General features: G+C 34.1%; 1 protein-coding gene and 1 long non-coding RNA gene across 2 annotated transcripts in view; both read left to right on the top strand.

Annotated features, from left to right (window-relative positions):
* Positions 1-13,187, top strand: part of LOC109342328 — a 14,380-nt gene extending 1,193 nt beyond the window's left edge. Inside the window, exons 2-3 of the long non-coding RNA XR_002107050.1 lie at positions 7,856-7,858; positions 13,057-13,187. This is a non-coding gene — a long non-coding RNA (uncharacterized LOC109342328). The remainder of the gene's footprint in view (positions 1-7,855; positions 7,859-13,056) is intronic.
* LOC109349958 lies at positions 13,243-14,802 on the top strand. The gene is made up of 2 exons (XM_019591076.1): positions 13,243-14,274; positions 14,380-14,802. Exons 1-2 carry the CDS (start codon positions 13,243-13,245, stop codon positions 14,800-14,802), a joined length of 1,455 nt encoding a protein of 484 aa, XP_019446621.1.

The following is a 15,461-nucleotide window of genomic DNA, read 5'->3' as shown; positions in this document are numbered from 1 at the left end:
CTTAATTCCTTCAAACATCCTTTAAAATTTTAATGCTCTCTTTAAAACATTTGTTATCAAATTTGGTTTCATGGGATATTTTGAAATAAATGTTTTACTTTGTTTGGCTCAAAGGGGCTTATCAAAGGATAATCCTAATTTTGGGTTAGACTTTTGGCCATTTGGTTCAACTAAAGAAATGACATGCCTTGATCACTTCATATCAATCTTATGCAATTAAGAGATTTAAAGACTCAAACAAGTTTAATTAGACAAATCAAATGGTGATTTAACTTTAATCCTCATGTGTTTAGCTCACTCCCTCACTTGGCTAAGATTTACACTTCTTGATTTAAAAAATGTTTGCAAAGATTATGTTACACAATTTTAACTTTCATTTGATTTTTTTTTCAAGTTATGACATTATATGATTTTTTTCACAAAAGGTTTAGCATATATCTCATTTTTCTCAATAAAAGCTTTAGTCAAGATATGTTTTGCATTTTTAAATTATGTAATCATGCCACAAGTTTTTTCATTTAGCCATTTTGAATTCGGTATTTGAATTTTTTTTGAGTTTTTAAGGACAATCAATTTACTTTTTAAATAACTATACAATCATATATATACTATTAACATTCTTTTAAAAAAGTTGAGATGAATTAAACCATGTTTCCCCTCTTTAAATGATGGCTTGTCCTCAAGCCAATGGAAAAATTGGTTTAAAGGAGATGTTTGATGCATATGAAATTTTCTAATGAATAATATAATATTTAAACACAAATTTAATTAAACATAAAAATTAACATTAAAACATACCAACTACAGGGTTACCTCCCAGCAAGCGCTCGTTTAATGTCAATAGCTTGACACCTGTTCCAGTTGTAGAGGTTATTCTGATGCAATTGCAATGATGGAGCCTGATTCATCACCCAAGTATGCTTTTAACCTCTTTCCATTCACTGTCCAAGTCGTTTGAGACTTTGGATCTTCCAATTCAACTGCTCCATATTCCTTAACATCTTTTATTACAAATGGCCCTGACCATCTGGTCTTGAATTTACCTGGAAGCAGTTTTAGTCTTGAATTAAACAGGAGTACCTTCTCACCTTTATAGAAATATTTTCTTTGGATTTTGGAGTCATCGTACTTTTTAGCCTTTTCTTTATAAAATCTTGAAGATTCATATGCTTGGAACCTCATTTCTTCTAATTGATGTAGTTGATTCTTTCGTTTTGTTCCTATATCATTCAAGTCAAAATTTATAAACTTAAGTTCCCAATAGGCTTTATGATCCAAATCAACTAGTAAATGACAAGCTTTGCCATAAACTAGTTGATATAGGGTTTGGCCTATTGGTGACTTATATGCAGTTCTATATGCCCAAAGAGTGTCATCCAACTTTTGTGACCAATCTTTCCTTGAGGAAGAGACTGTTTTTTTTTTCCTAAAATTCTCTTTAATTCTTTGTTGGATACCTCTGCTTGCTCATTCATTTGTGGATGATAAGGTGATACTACCTTATGTCTAACATTATAAAATTCTAAAACTTTGTGCAATTGGGAGTTTATAAAATGGGACCCTCCAACACTTATAAGCACTCTCGGTGTTCCAAAGTGGGTAAAAATATTTTTCTACACAAAAATTATAACCGTCTTTCTATCCTCTTTTGGCGTTGCTAATGCTTCTACCCATCTAGAAACATAGTCAATAGCCACCAAGATGTATTCGTTCGAAAATGATGGGAAAGGGCCCATGAAATCAATACCCCAACAATCAAAAATTTCTATTTCCAAAATATTTTGTAACGACATTTCATTTCGTTTGCATCACATTTTTTAACATAGCTTTTGGCATCTTTAAAAAATGAGGGCCAGAAAAAACCAGATTGGAGGAATTTTGCAGTAGTTCTTTCTCCATTATAGTGCCCTCCATACACCGAGTTATGGCAATGCCATATAATTTTCTGGGCCTCGGTTGAATCAATGCATCTTCCATTGATGTCGTCAGTTCCTTCTTTGAATAAATATGGCTCATCCCAAACATAATGGTTGACTTCTTGGAGAAATGTTTGCTTTTGCTAATAGTTGAAATGATCAGAAATAACTTCTGAGGCCTTGTAGTTGGCTATATCAGCAAACTATGGTCGTTCTTGAAGGAGAAATAGCTTTTCATTTGGAAATGCTTCAGATATTTCTCTTTCTCCTTTCGTGACTTCTTCATTGATTAATCTTGACAAATAATCTGCCGCAAGATTACCTTTCCCACTTTTGTCATGGATTTCAAGGTTAAATTTCTTCAAGAGGAGCACCCAACTTATTAACCGTGGCTTGGAGTCAGGTTTTTTCAGTACAAATTTGATTGCAGCGTGATCAATAAAAATAATTATTTTTCCCCAATCAAATAACTGCTAAAATTTTCTAATGCGAATACAATAGCTAGCAATTCGTTTTCTATAGTGGCAAAGTAACTTGTGCCTCATTTAAAATTTCGCGAGCATAATGTATTTAAAAAGAAAGTATTTAAACTTGTGCCTCAATCTCTTTAAAAAATAATAAAACGTTGTAAAAGAAAGTGAAAAACAAAAAGACATTGAGAAATACAAAGAAAAGCCAAAAAGAAGCCAAGGTTAAAAATCGAAGAGGTTGGAAAAGAAAATTATGGAAAAAAGTACAGGGAAGTGCTTCATTGAGAAAACTTTACAAAATGCTCTCTTTTTACTTGAACTTAACTTGATTATCTAGAAAAACCATGATTGTCCAAACCAAGCCTCACTACAACCGAAAACAAGACCATAGTGATCATTGATTGATTATGCAATTTAAGAGAATAGGTGAGACAAAGAAGAAGTTCAAATTACTATAATCAAATGGTTTAAAAATTGAGTGAAACACTTACCCCTTTAAAGTTCCAATTTTGAACTTGTGTGCAGAAACACTTTTTGATTGAAAAATATTTGCTTAGGTAAATTATTGCACATTTTTAATGAACAAAAGCATACATTTAATGTTTGAAGCATTATGTGTAAAAATTCACAAATCATGAAAAATCTCAATGAAAACATTTTTTGATCATGCTTAAGAAAATTTGAAATAATGACAATCATATCTTAAGAATTAGCCAAAATTTTATTTCGGATGTACCTTACCATTTGTTTGAGGACAAACAAAGTCTTTATTTGGGGGAATTTGATAAAGTTCCAAAAATGCCTAAAATTCATATACTTTTTATTGCACTTATCCTTGGCAAAATTGAGAGAACCAACTTAATTCAACACTTTTTGGATAAAATATCACAATCTTGTATATATGCTTTGTGTATTTCTTTATACTATATTTTGTAGGATTTTGATGAAAAAGAGAAGAATTAATCAAATGCAAATAAAATGCTCAAAATATGCCAAAATGATCCACACATGACATGCTTAAGCTTGACATGGCAAGCTATGTGCTTAGCCTTAAGCATGACTTAACAAGACTTGGCCTATGTGGAAAAATATGGAGTCAACTTGAAGCTGCTCACTAAGAAGCTTAGCTTGGACCACACCCACACCTAGCTAACCTAGACCCAACCTGGCCTGGTAGACCATGTTAGGTATTAGTGATAGAATACACCTAGAAGGGGGGGGGGGTTGAATAGGTGTCGTGGTTCCCACTTACCGCTATTTGCACTAAAGCCTATTCTGGAAAATTGCTCAGTTAATCGATTAAAGGTATAACTTAATCGATTAAGTCGCACAGAATTAGAAGTTGTTGACTGCTCAATTACAGATTATACGGAAATGATATAGCAGATATATTTGAACACAAATGATCTTTATGTGGCAGTGATACTATATTCAAAATATCAGCTACAATATGCAATTCAAAGATACTAAAAACAGTAAAGAGATAAGGGAAAGCAACAACCTACAACAAGGTTTTTATACTGGTTCGTTTTGCAGTCTACTGCAAAACTACATCTAGTCCTCCCCTCTGATCCGGGAGATTTTCTTCACTAAAATTGAAACCAATGTGTCTTACAAACACACTTCCAATTACAAGACCTTGAACACTCCCTTCTTGAGTTCTCAGAACCTCTACCTTGGTTTGACCTTACCCAATCGCCTAGGAAAACCTTTCCTACGATCCAGCCCCAACCAAGAGTATGCTCTAAACTCAAGCCCTCCAATTCTTGGTGAAGACTCTCTGATCTCTTTGGTGGTACGACACCAATAGATGACTTTCATTATTACACAAACAACACAAAAAACGGAGTAATGTGAAATACTAAAATAGCTCAAATATTACAAGAAAGAACAAGCTATAAACCCTATACAAATATTACAATTACTATGAACATGTATAAGATCAAAATCGTGAAGAACATGTAATTTCTACCCTTAAGAAATCTCTAAACAGTAGTGAAAGAATCATGCAAGAACAAGATAGGATGATGAACACATTTGATAATATGCAATGGATGACATGTTAATCCTAAGCATAATACTATCCCACTCTAATCTCACATGCAATTCTCTCTGCCTATATGACATACATTGAACATGAAAAAACACAACTTAGCAATTCTAATATGAATGTATAAAATCGTATATGAAATCTGTTGAAAATACAATTTATATAGAAAAGTTGTTTTTCACCCAGTTAATCGATAATGTTGCATGTTAATCGANTAAATCGTATATGAAATCTGTTGAAAAAATAGTTTATATAGAAAAGTTGTTTTTCACCCAGTTAATCGATAATGTTGCATGTTAATCGATTAACGGGTTGTTAGAGAGTAACTGAAATCTGTTTTTCAGTTATCTGTTAAAAATGTTACAAACTATTTTCACGTTAATCGATTAAAGATTCACTTAATCGATTAACTGACATATTTTTAGTTAAGATGTTAGTTGGTAAACAACCTATATGTTATGCTTATCCACTGTACATGTTTTACCTTTATGTTATGCCTAAAATGAACAAATAACATGTATGATTGATGCATGAACATATAATAAACTATATGGCATGTCTCATGTAAATGATATGATAGCTTTTAGACTTTGTGAGATTTCCATCTAGGTTTACCTAACCTAGACTCAATAACTAAGACACATCTAAGACTCTAGTCTAGACATGAAGCTCTTGAATCTTTGGAATGTTGAGTTGTTGAGTTGTCTTTAAGCTTTCACTAAGTCCTTTGTCTTCATCAAAACATAGGCAAACATAAGTGCTTTCTTGACACATTGCACTTTCAGACCCAACCTGGCACGGTTAGAACAGAAGTCTGGCACAAGCCAACCTACTCAAGCAGACAACTTAGTGGATCACCTGGACTGCCCAACTTGGAACCACACACCTGACCAGATCAGCAAGCACCAGGCCACATCACCATCAACATGGTCAAAGCTGATCAACTGGCAGCTTAGCGGTGCCACATAAGTGCCTGGCGGTTTGCACCTAGCAACTTGATCAAGTTGACTTAGCCACCAAGCAACCATGGCATCATGCATGAGCTCACAATAGCTGGGCCAGTAGCTCATAACTAGCATGGCTGAGTCAGCCCCAAGCAGGTGACTAAGCTACTTGGCCATGGCCAAACCCGTGTTGAAGGGTTTGGTCAGCAGCTTGGCGGTCAAGGAGAGGAGCTTGGCAGTTGGCAGAAACTCCTATAAATAGGAGGCACCTCAAAGGCAAAATTAATTCAACAATTCACATTCTCACATACACTTCATTCCTCATACTCTCTCTAAACTGAATTCTTCTCTTCTTATTGTAATTTTCTTGGCGAATTTATACTCCAAAGTAGTTTAGGTAATTTTATTTTGTAGTTTCTTTCTTAATTCAAGAGGAGAAAGGAGATGGCAAATGAGATACAAAAAGATAATTTTGCAATCTCATTTTGGTCCAAAAAGCATCTCATCCTTGGATAGATGGCTCATGCTCCTACAAATTGACTTGGATTATGGTGTAATTTATTCTCTTTAATTTATCATCTTTTGAATTCAATTCATTTAAAGTTATTACATTTGGTTAAGTTTTGATAATTCCATACTTCCAACCAATTTCCTCCTCAAGAATTTGTACATATTAGTTGTTTATGTTTATTTACTTGTTAATATTTCATAAACAAAATCAAACAAAATGATGTTTAAACACTATTAGTAATATAACATGTTTATATTAATGTTCTATTAGGCAATTCGTTGTGGTTCGACATAACCCTATACTATACTGCAATTGAATCTTGAAAGAGATGCAATTGTAAAATAGTAAAGCCTTAACTTATAAATTTTATTTGTTGACAAAGAAAGAAACCTTGAATCAAAGTGAAATTTAATTCATAAATTGTATCTTTGTGAAATGAAAAAATACACAGTTATAGTGAGTGATCTAACTACTAACTTTTACTTTCTGTCCTTTATTTTCCGCAACTAACATTTATTTTCTGTCATTTACATTTCCGCAACTAACATTTATTTATTGCTTTATTCTGAATTCTTTATATCAACCCTTCAAAAGAAGTGGTACAGTTAAATTATAACTTTATTGCTTTATTTATTTTTTCTTTAACAACCTTCCATAAGGAAGTAGTTTGGTTAATAAATGAAAAAGAAAATAAATTTCACTCATTATCATTCGTGTTAAATTGCTAAGTTCATACCATTATGTCGGAGTTGGAATTTATTCCAACAAAGCCGAGATGGTATGAAATTGTTAATAATTCAATAAAGCTAAGTTTTTAATTAAAGAAACATTCTTGAAACCATTATACCGGAGTTGGAATTTATTCCAACAAAGCCGAGATGGCGAGCAAATAGTCAACCTGTCATTAAATAAATAAATCAGAAACATGCCTCAATAAAGTAGCAAGAAAACTCTTTCAACAACAAGTGAACTAAGACTTATTAGTTCACTTGTCAAAACTCTAAAAATGCATTAAGAAATTCTTAAAGAATCAAAACTTAACCAAAAGTAATCACTTAAATGTATTAAAATCAAAATATGATACAAATAAAGAAAAGAAATAACATTACACCATAATCCAAATCAATTTGTAGGAGCATGAGCTATCTATCCAAGGATGAAATGCTTTTGGACCCAAATGAGATTATAAAATTATATTTTTGTATCACATTTGTCATCTCCTTTCTCCTCTTGAATTCAAAGAAACAATTACAAAACTTTACCTAGAAAGTATCTTAGAACCGTGCCTAGAAATATCTAGTGAGGAGAAGTGAAGAATGGAGTCTTGAAGGTGTTTTGAATTATGGAAGAAGAATGTTTTGAATGATGTTGAAGATGGCCTCTATTAATAGGCATCTATATATTGGACTAGTTGGTCAAATTTTGAATTATTTTTTATTATCGGCTAACCTTATTTTGACATAATTATATAAGTTGTTACTATATTAGCGTAAAGGATAGCTAAAATGTTAAAGAATAAAAATATATTGTAAAAAATATGTTAATATATAATTATATAAATTTATTGATTTTTCTATATAAATAAAATCCCTACAACATGTTTTTTAAAAGTTTAATTGATTCTCTACAAACATATTGTTTTTATTTTTTTAATTTGAATTATATGTATTATTAATTATTTTTCTCCAGTATTTCTTTCTCAATAAAATATTTGTTTATTCACTCACATATCAATACGTTTCTAGTAATTTATTAAGATAAATCGAGAAACTCTTTTACTTAACAAAAAGTTGATATTTGTTACAAAGTAACACTAAAAAGTAGTGTCCAACCCGATTTTAGGTTTAACAATGAATACACGACTGGATGGAGATGCAACTTTGTTTTAGCGATCAAAATAAAGAAAACTCTCTTTATGCTCACTTTTGTAGCGCATTGGTCTTTTAATTTAAAATTAAGACTAGGGAGTCAGTTACTGGTCAAGGAAGATATTAGCATCTCGTCTGTCTGTGCTAGATGTTACCTTCGCTAATTACATGCACTATTTTATATTCTATGGTTTTTCGATTAATTTATCAGGAAAAAGATATTTTTTAAACTTTAGTGTCTGACAAGTTTGTATTTAACTCCTAGTTTTTCTGAGAAATAGAGAATCAAGACTGCATAGTTCTAGGTTAAATATAAGAGAGTCAAATATAAAACAACTTCAGAGAAGGATGTTGAAAGCACGATAAAGATTGTGTACACTTCAATACTTAATGGGTTTTTTAGAATATTATAAAGTTTACGAAGAAGATTAAATATTTTCATTATTTGCTCACCTATTTCAAGAGAGTGGAATACATCACTTCATATGTTGTGACAACTCAGCATAAAATAATGGCTAATATGATTTTAGTAACTATCATCTCGTTAATCATTATTATATTTTGTTAATTGAGGAGAAGAATGTTCGGTTAATTTTGTGCCCATTATCTATTAAAGAAAATGAACATTTATTATTATTTATAGAAACACAAGTTCAATAAATAAAATATCTATGTTTACTATTTATGAAAAGTAAAGTTAATAAATTAATAATTATTTGAGTATATAATAATAAATAAAATATTTGATATTAAAAATTAAATTCAAATAAACAAAAAGAGAAGATGAAAAGGTAGTTGTTACTTGCATCTGACATTAGAAAGGAAGAGAGAAGTTCTGCAAATTCGAGCTATCCTCTAGGGATTCTTTCTTGTTTCTCTCTTGTGGTTTCTGCTTTTGTCAATGTTTCAAATTAGTACCCACATGGTCTATTTATAGCAGGACCTGACAACCTTAGTAAATATGAAGTTTTTGTAAATTTGTTTTCCTAAAAAATATTAACTGGTTATCCTAATTCAAAAATATATATTAGAATAATTTTCTTCTACTACATCCTTATTTTAATTCTTTTTTGCTTTTTACTTTTAGTTAGTGTAACAAACCATTAACCTTCTTATATTTGATTGAAATGAGTTTATTTTTTAGTTTATTATTATTTATTTTCGTATTTATTTAGTTAATTAGATCACTTTAATCCATATTTTTTTAATTTTTTTCTCTACCTTTTACATGGCTTCAACCAAAAAATCCATTATATATATCTATAATTTTTCCATATTTAAACTTTATCTTTTTTAAAATTTTAACTTATACGAGATTTAATTTTTATTTTCTCACTCTTTGAAATACTCGTCTTTTAAGTTTTACTTTTTACTTTTCTTCACATTTTGAATGTTTGTGATTCTAGTTATTTTAAACCATAAATTATAGAATGTGATTTTTTAGTAAATTAATAATTTTATCAGGAAAATAAATAGATAAACATATTACAAAAGAATGATGAGATGAGTAAATGTGATTATGAAGTAAATATAAATGTCGAGTAAAATTTATATCGAAAATCTTTTAAAGTAAATGTGTATATTAATAAAGAGTAGGAAAAATTTAATTTACCTCCTCAATATTTATGTAATTGGTGATTTATCCTCTAATATTTATAAGGGTGTATTTATCCCTCTAATGCTTCTCACTTGATCAAATTACCCATTGTAAACTTTTCTGTTAAAGTATCAATCTTTAATTTTACAAATAATTACTAATTAGTAAATAAACATTTATTAGTGAAGTATTAACGTATAAGTATATTTAAGTAATCATTTTCTAATTAAAACTTAGATAGGAAATACGTGATAGACTTTTAAATTAGAAAAATCAATGTATATCCAAAAAATTAATCAATTTATATTTATTAGTCAAATATTAATATATCCTCATAATGTTGTAAAACATTTTGGCTATAAATTGCGACATTCACCCAACAGCTAATCACAATATCATTGCAAGAGATATTAAAAGAAAATTAGACATTTAGAACATGATGATGGAGAAAAAAATGGCCGTTATTTTCTTGTCAATGATGGGTTTGTCCATATTGTCAATAGCATCCAATGTAAGTCGATCAATGATATATAATATGTTGAGGCTACATCACTTTTATTATCTTGCGTTCCATTTTTTCAAGCTATTGACAGTCAAAAATCATCTATTTTCTATGGTTCAGTAACTATTACAATTGTCCAAAGAACTAATTCTACACAAAATCGAAAGGATATATCTGAATGTTTCAAACAAGCTGTTAGTGGAGTAGATATTAACCCTGACCAATTGAAACAATTTCCTCAATTGTGCAACGTCACTATATCACTTCCTCTTGACCCTAATGTTGATTGTAACACGTAAGTCTTTCTTACTCTTACATACACATTAAATTTTACATTATAGTATATTTTAAATTTATATTCATTTAAAATTTTAAATCATATCTATTATATGCAGTATTACATATTGATGCCTTCAAGATACAAAGTTCTAGAAAAAGCTTGAACAAGTTTAGCACTATGAATAAGTTTGAGTTGCTAAGGTTTATACAAAAAGAGTTTCGAGCTATACAAGTCTTGCAATCTAATGAATAAAATAACAGATAAAAGTTTTCTATTTTTAATTTTTAAACATTGCTAACAACTAAATATACTATTCTATCTTGAATGTAGTTCAAAATAAAAAAAAACATCACGTGTAAAGTATGAGCTTAATATACCTCAATTCGTTAATCTGGTTCTAAATTTTGGTTGTGATTATGTTGTGTTTATGACAATTACGAAAATTGTGGGAGAATATGGGTGATGAGCCCACAACTGCGTGTGCAACATAGTTGTGGAGATTCCCAAAATTGCAATATTGCATCCCAAATACAATTTTGGAGTACAAATTTAAACATTATCATCAACAAAACATAACATGTGATATAACATGATGATTTTGTCTCTTATTATATATTCAATAAATTAGATAAAAATAATTATGAAACTATACTTACATTTCCAATACCACATAATAGTTTTGCTTCTCGATTCTTGCCTATAATTTGTGTTTATTATGGTAAACAATGTTAACAAACTTCAGTAAATCTTTTATATACTATTTTAGAATTTCAAATTTACTTTTATTTTCTTAATTAATGTTATTAATTTCTTTCATGTAGGGTATGAGTAAGTTTTTGTATACCCGTAGAATGGAACTAAAATTTGTAATAACTTAACTATTGAATTATTCTTTTACATTCGGAACTAAAATTTGTAATATGTTAATAAGAAATATCAATAGAAAATATATTTAACTTTGTACAAATATATCATGTTATATATGGTTTAAACTTTTTAACTAAGAAATATTCTTACTAATCCATATTTCACTAACATTTAAAATATGGCTTAGTAAGAATATTTAGTTTACTTCAGAAGATACCTCAATCTAGAGGTTTATCTTCTCTTCAAATTTAGAAGAAGTGATTATATTTTGCTAGCTAACAGTGGTATTGAAATTATATTGACCTACAATAAAGATGTCAATCAATCTTTTAAAATAACAAATATGACCTTAAAGAAATGTGAGCATAATTTCTCCATATAAAAGTGTGTAAGTTGTTACTAATAATGTTTACTACATATTGGTTATTTCATATTGTTTATATGGAGAAGAAAATTTTAATTTTTGAGGAAAAACTGACTTTAATCATACCCTTAGAATGATATAGAAAAAGTCTTTTATTTGATACCACAATAGAATTGAGATCACAATAGAATTGAGATTACAATTGGACAAATATTTTAGTGGTTAAATTTAACTCATACATGAGTTATGAAGATTAAATTTAAGTTATCGTGATACACTCCTCTACACTCCAAACTCGTTTAATCTCCCATTTTAGAGTCTATTGATTTTTTTTTTTGTTTTTGGATAGAAAATATTTTTAATATTCTGTCTTATAAGATTTGTTTGCACTTTTGACTGTGAGAGTATTTTCCATAAAAAACTAAAGTTTTTTAATCTGAATTCAAAAGTCATTGCTACAAGTCGATAGACATCACAAAAGATAATAAAACCTTTTTCACTAGTTTCAATCCTTAACATCAAATATGTCACATCATCGACATGTATTGACCCAAATGGTAAATAACTTTATTCTCTTACGCAAGGATATGAATGCAAGTTTTGTGCAAACAACTGTCGAGAGAGTTTTGTTCTCGTAAATTAGTTCCCAAATTTAACTAGGATTAGTAGTTCCCAAATTCTAGGGTGGGTAGAACGTAATAATGCTGAAGGAAATGAGATTAAATAGAATTATATAAGGTTATAACTCTATTCTAAACATACTTTGAAATGAAACAAAAATTTACACTCCATTATTTGGGAACTGAATAGCATGCTAAGATTTATAAATTTAATATTGTTTTAGTTCACGCATTGCAAAAATGAAAAACTATATTAACTTGTCGAGAAGTCCCTCATAGAAATTAAAACTATTTCTCCAAAAGGACCATTAACTAAAACAACATACCAAAAGTACACAAAGTTGAGAAATAGCATCCCACACTAAACTCTTTGATTCAATTTATGACATATTGAGAATTATTATAGGAAGTGTTCCACCAGGAAGTAATCCAAGTCATGTGAGGCTCGTCTAGAGTCTCCCAACATGCTCGCCCAGCATCCTGATAGACTGGGGGCAACTGTTCCTACCCGGCGATCCAAAGGCCCACATGCTTGGTCGCCGAGGTAGGTCTCGTGTGTTCGGCCCACAAGAGTTGAACTTGGAGACATTTCCTGGCATGCCATCTGTACCTCACCAACCCACCTGCCAACACGACATGCAAACTGCAGAACGACTACCAAACCGGTCACAGGCTAAAAGATAAGGCAGCGCAGAGTACGGTCCTGGCAGACCGCCTGACACGGGAAAAGCAGCCCCCGACAATACTCTTGGTCGGCTACGTACTACACTACTTGCCAAAAGTCCAAAGTCAACTCTCCCCCTATAAATAGAAGTCCCTACCAACAGGAAGTACCTGAATCTCTCTACTCTCTAGCATTACTTATTCTATTGCTCTCACTCCTCATATTCTCATACTCCCATACACTTATCACCCAAGTTCATATACTGACTTGATCGTCGGAGAACCTTTTCAGGTACCTCCACCGGCGGGTCCAGCTCTTCTACATCATCCTGTTACATTAACGTTCTTCCTCCTCTCCATCCTGAGCAACCGATCAACTATCGTTCCGTACCTTTGTGTTTTAGGAAAGAACATTGGCGCCGTCTGTGGGGACTCACACCATGGTGACTACAAGAAACCGAGCTCTATCTACCAGCCAAGTTGACCCTGCCCCAAGTATCCTTCCCCCACCAAGACAACCATCCCATCAGGCCAGCCGAAGTCACCATACCACTCCAGAACAACAACCAACCACCCAACACCTCCTCCAGATGCTGGAACGCCAAGAGCGGCTCATCCATCAACAGGTTGACGTAATACAAGAACTTCGCCAATCTAAGATAAACCCTGGCGATCACTCCGAGCGCCCTATTCATGAAAGTAACCGTGAAGAGTCAGCGAACGAGTCCCACCTACTATCCCAACCAATCCCGCACCACTCCCGCGGTGCTAGACATCCCTTTACACCTACCATTATGGCCTATCCATTACCCTCACACTTCACCCACCCCACAAATATGGACCAGTACGATGGTACGGCGAACCCCCAGGATCACCTTGACGCTTTCGAGGCTTCCATGTTATTTCACGAGGCGACAGACCCAATCATGTGCAGAGCCTTCCCCCTGACTCTTAAAAAGGCAGCTCTCCAATGGTTCACTCGTTTGACTCCAAACAGCATCAGCACATGGGAAACTCTAGCTTTAGCCTTCAACACAATATTCACGGTAAGCAAAGAGCAACCCAGGTCATCGTACACGCTGTCTGGCATTCGCCAAGGACCTAATGAATCCATCCGAGCGTATCTAGATCGGTTTAATACCGAGGCCATGAAGGTACATACTCTGAGCCCTGAGGTCGTAGTGCACGTCCTCGTTATGGGACTTCAAGAAGGTCTCTTCCGCACAGAGTTAGCCAAGTACATCGATCTTACAATGGAAAACCTTTGCTCCAAGGCCCAACAATTCATCAATCTGGAAGAAACCCACCATATCCACACCCACACCGAGCCCCAAATACATCACCCCTCACGGGAAGCCAAACGGCCAAGACTCCACGACCACCCCCACGACCTACCCTCACTACCTAAAAAGGCCAAATACTCCACATATACCCCTCTGAATGCCAGCCGCTCAAGGATTTTGCAGGAGGTCCTGTCCACCCACCTCGTCCAACTTCCCCGCCCACGCCCTACCAAGCCAGGCCCACAAGACCGATCCAAGTACTGTGACTATCATAGTATGTTTGGCCACCTGACCAATGATTGCACACAACTCCGTGACACCATCGAGGATCTCATTCAGGCCGGTCATTTACAGTGGTTCATCGCGGGCTTGGAACAACGACGGTGATCGCCACAACATCGTCGACCCGAGTCCTCGAAAAGGCGGTCCCCTCCTCAATTTCAGCAACAGCGCCCTACCCCACAACCTCAAGCGGATAGGCACCATGCAGACAACCGAAGGCCAAGGAGCCCAGTTGATATTAACACTATTTCAGGAGGCTTTGCCGCCGAAGGCACCTCTAGGGCCGCCCAGAAGAAGCATGTACGGGAGGTAATGCACGTCACCACCAGGAGCTCCCAGCAGAGACAGAGCTATAGATCAGCGCCCCCTATTACATTCGACGACCGCGATTATGAAGGTGTCGTCCGAGGGCACGATGACCCCCTCATCATCACCGCCAAGATCAATAACAAGAAGGTTAGCCGCCTATTCATTGATCAGGGTAGCTCAGCTGATATTATCTTCCAGGATTTGTTTGAGAAGATGGAACTCCATGACCGCGATCTCCTGCCATATGATGGGCAATTGGTCGGATTTTCTAGCTAGGGAATCACCCCTAGGGGGTACGTGGAGATTTGGCTAACAATCGGCGACCACCCTATGAGTAGGACGGTCCAGACAAAGTTCTTGGTCGTCCAGTGCGATTCAGCATACAACGCCATTATTGGCCGACCAACTTTGAACAGGCTTGAAGCGATCGTCTCTACGCCCCATCTATGCATGAAGTTCCTCTCAATCAGCCTCCAAGTCTGCATAGTGAAAGGGGATCAGCACTCAGCTCGCAGTTGCTACCAAATGAGCCTCCACCCCCACTTCAGCAAACAGCACGCCCCCCCTCCAAAAGACCTCGGGGCGTGCATATGGTAGAAATGGATGTCCGGGTGGACGAAAGAGACTTTCGACCACAACCAGAGGGTGAAAAACAACTCTGCAGTTGGGCCAATCCCTAGGACAGGTAGTCTATCTTGGCAGCACCCTTCCGCCAAGTCAAAGGTTGAGGCTGGAGGAATCTTTGAAGGCAAACCGAGACCTCTTCGCCTGGTCAGCAGCAGACATGCCTGGTATAGATCCTTCCTTTGTTTGCCACCGACTAACGACAAAACAAGGTGCTAAGCCGGTGGCGCAAAGAAGGCGAAAAATGGGGACTGACAAGACCAAGGAGGTCGCCTTGAAGGTTGCCGAGTTGCTAGAGGCGGGCTTCATCC

This window comes from Lupinus angustifolius, chromosome LG01 (genome assembly GCF_001865875.1).
Source record: "Lupinus angustifolius cultivar Tanjil chromosome LG01, LupAngTanjil_v1.0, whole genome shotgun sequence".
NCBI classification, from domain to species: domain Eukaryota; kingdom Viridiplantae; phylum Streptophyta; class Magnoliopsida; order Fabales; family Fabaceae; genus Lupinus; species Lupinus angustifolius.
Note: the sequence above shows the minus strand (reverse complement) of the source record. Positions and strands in the feature narration are given on the sequence as shown.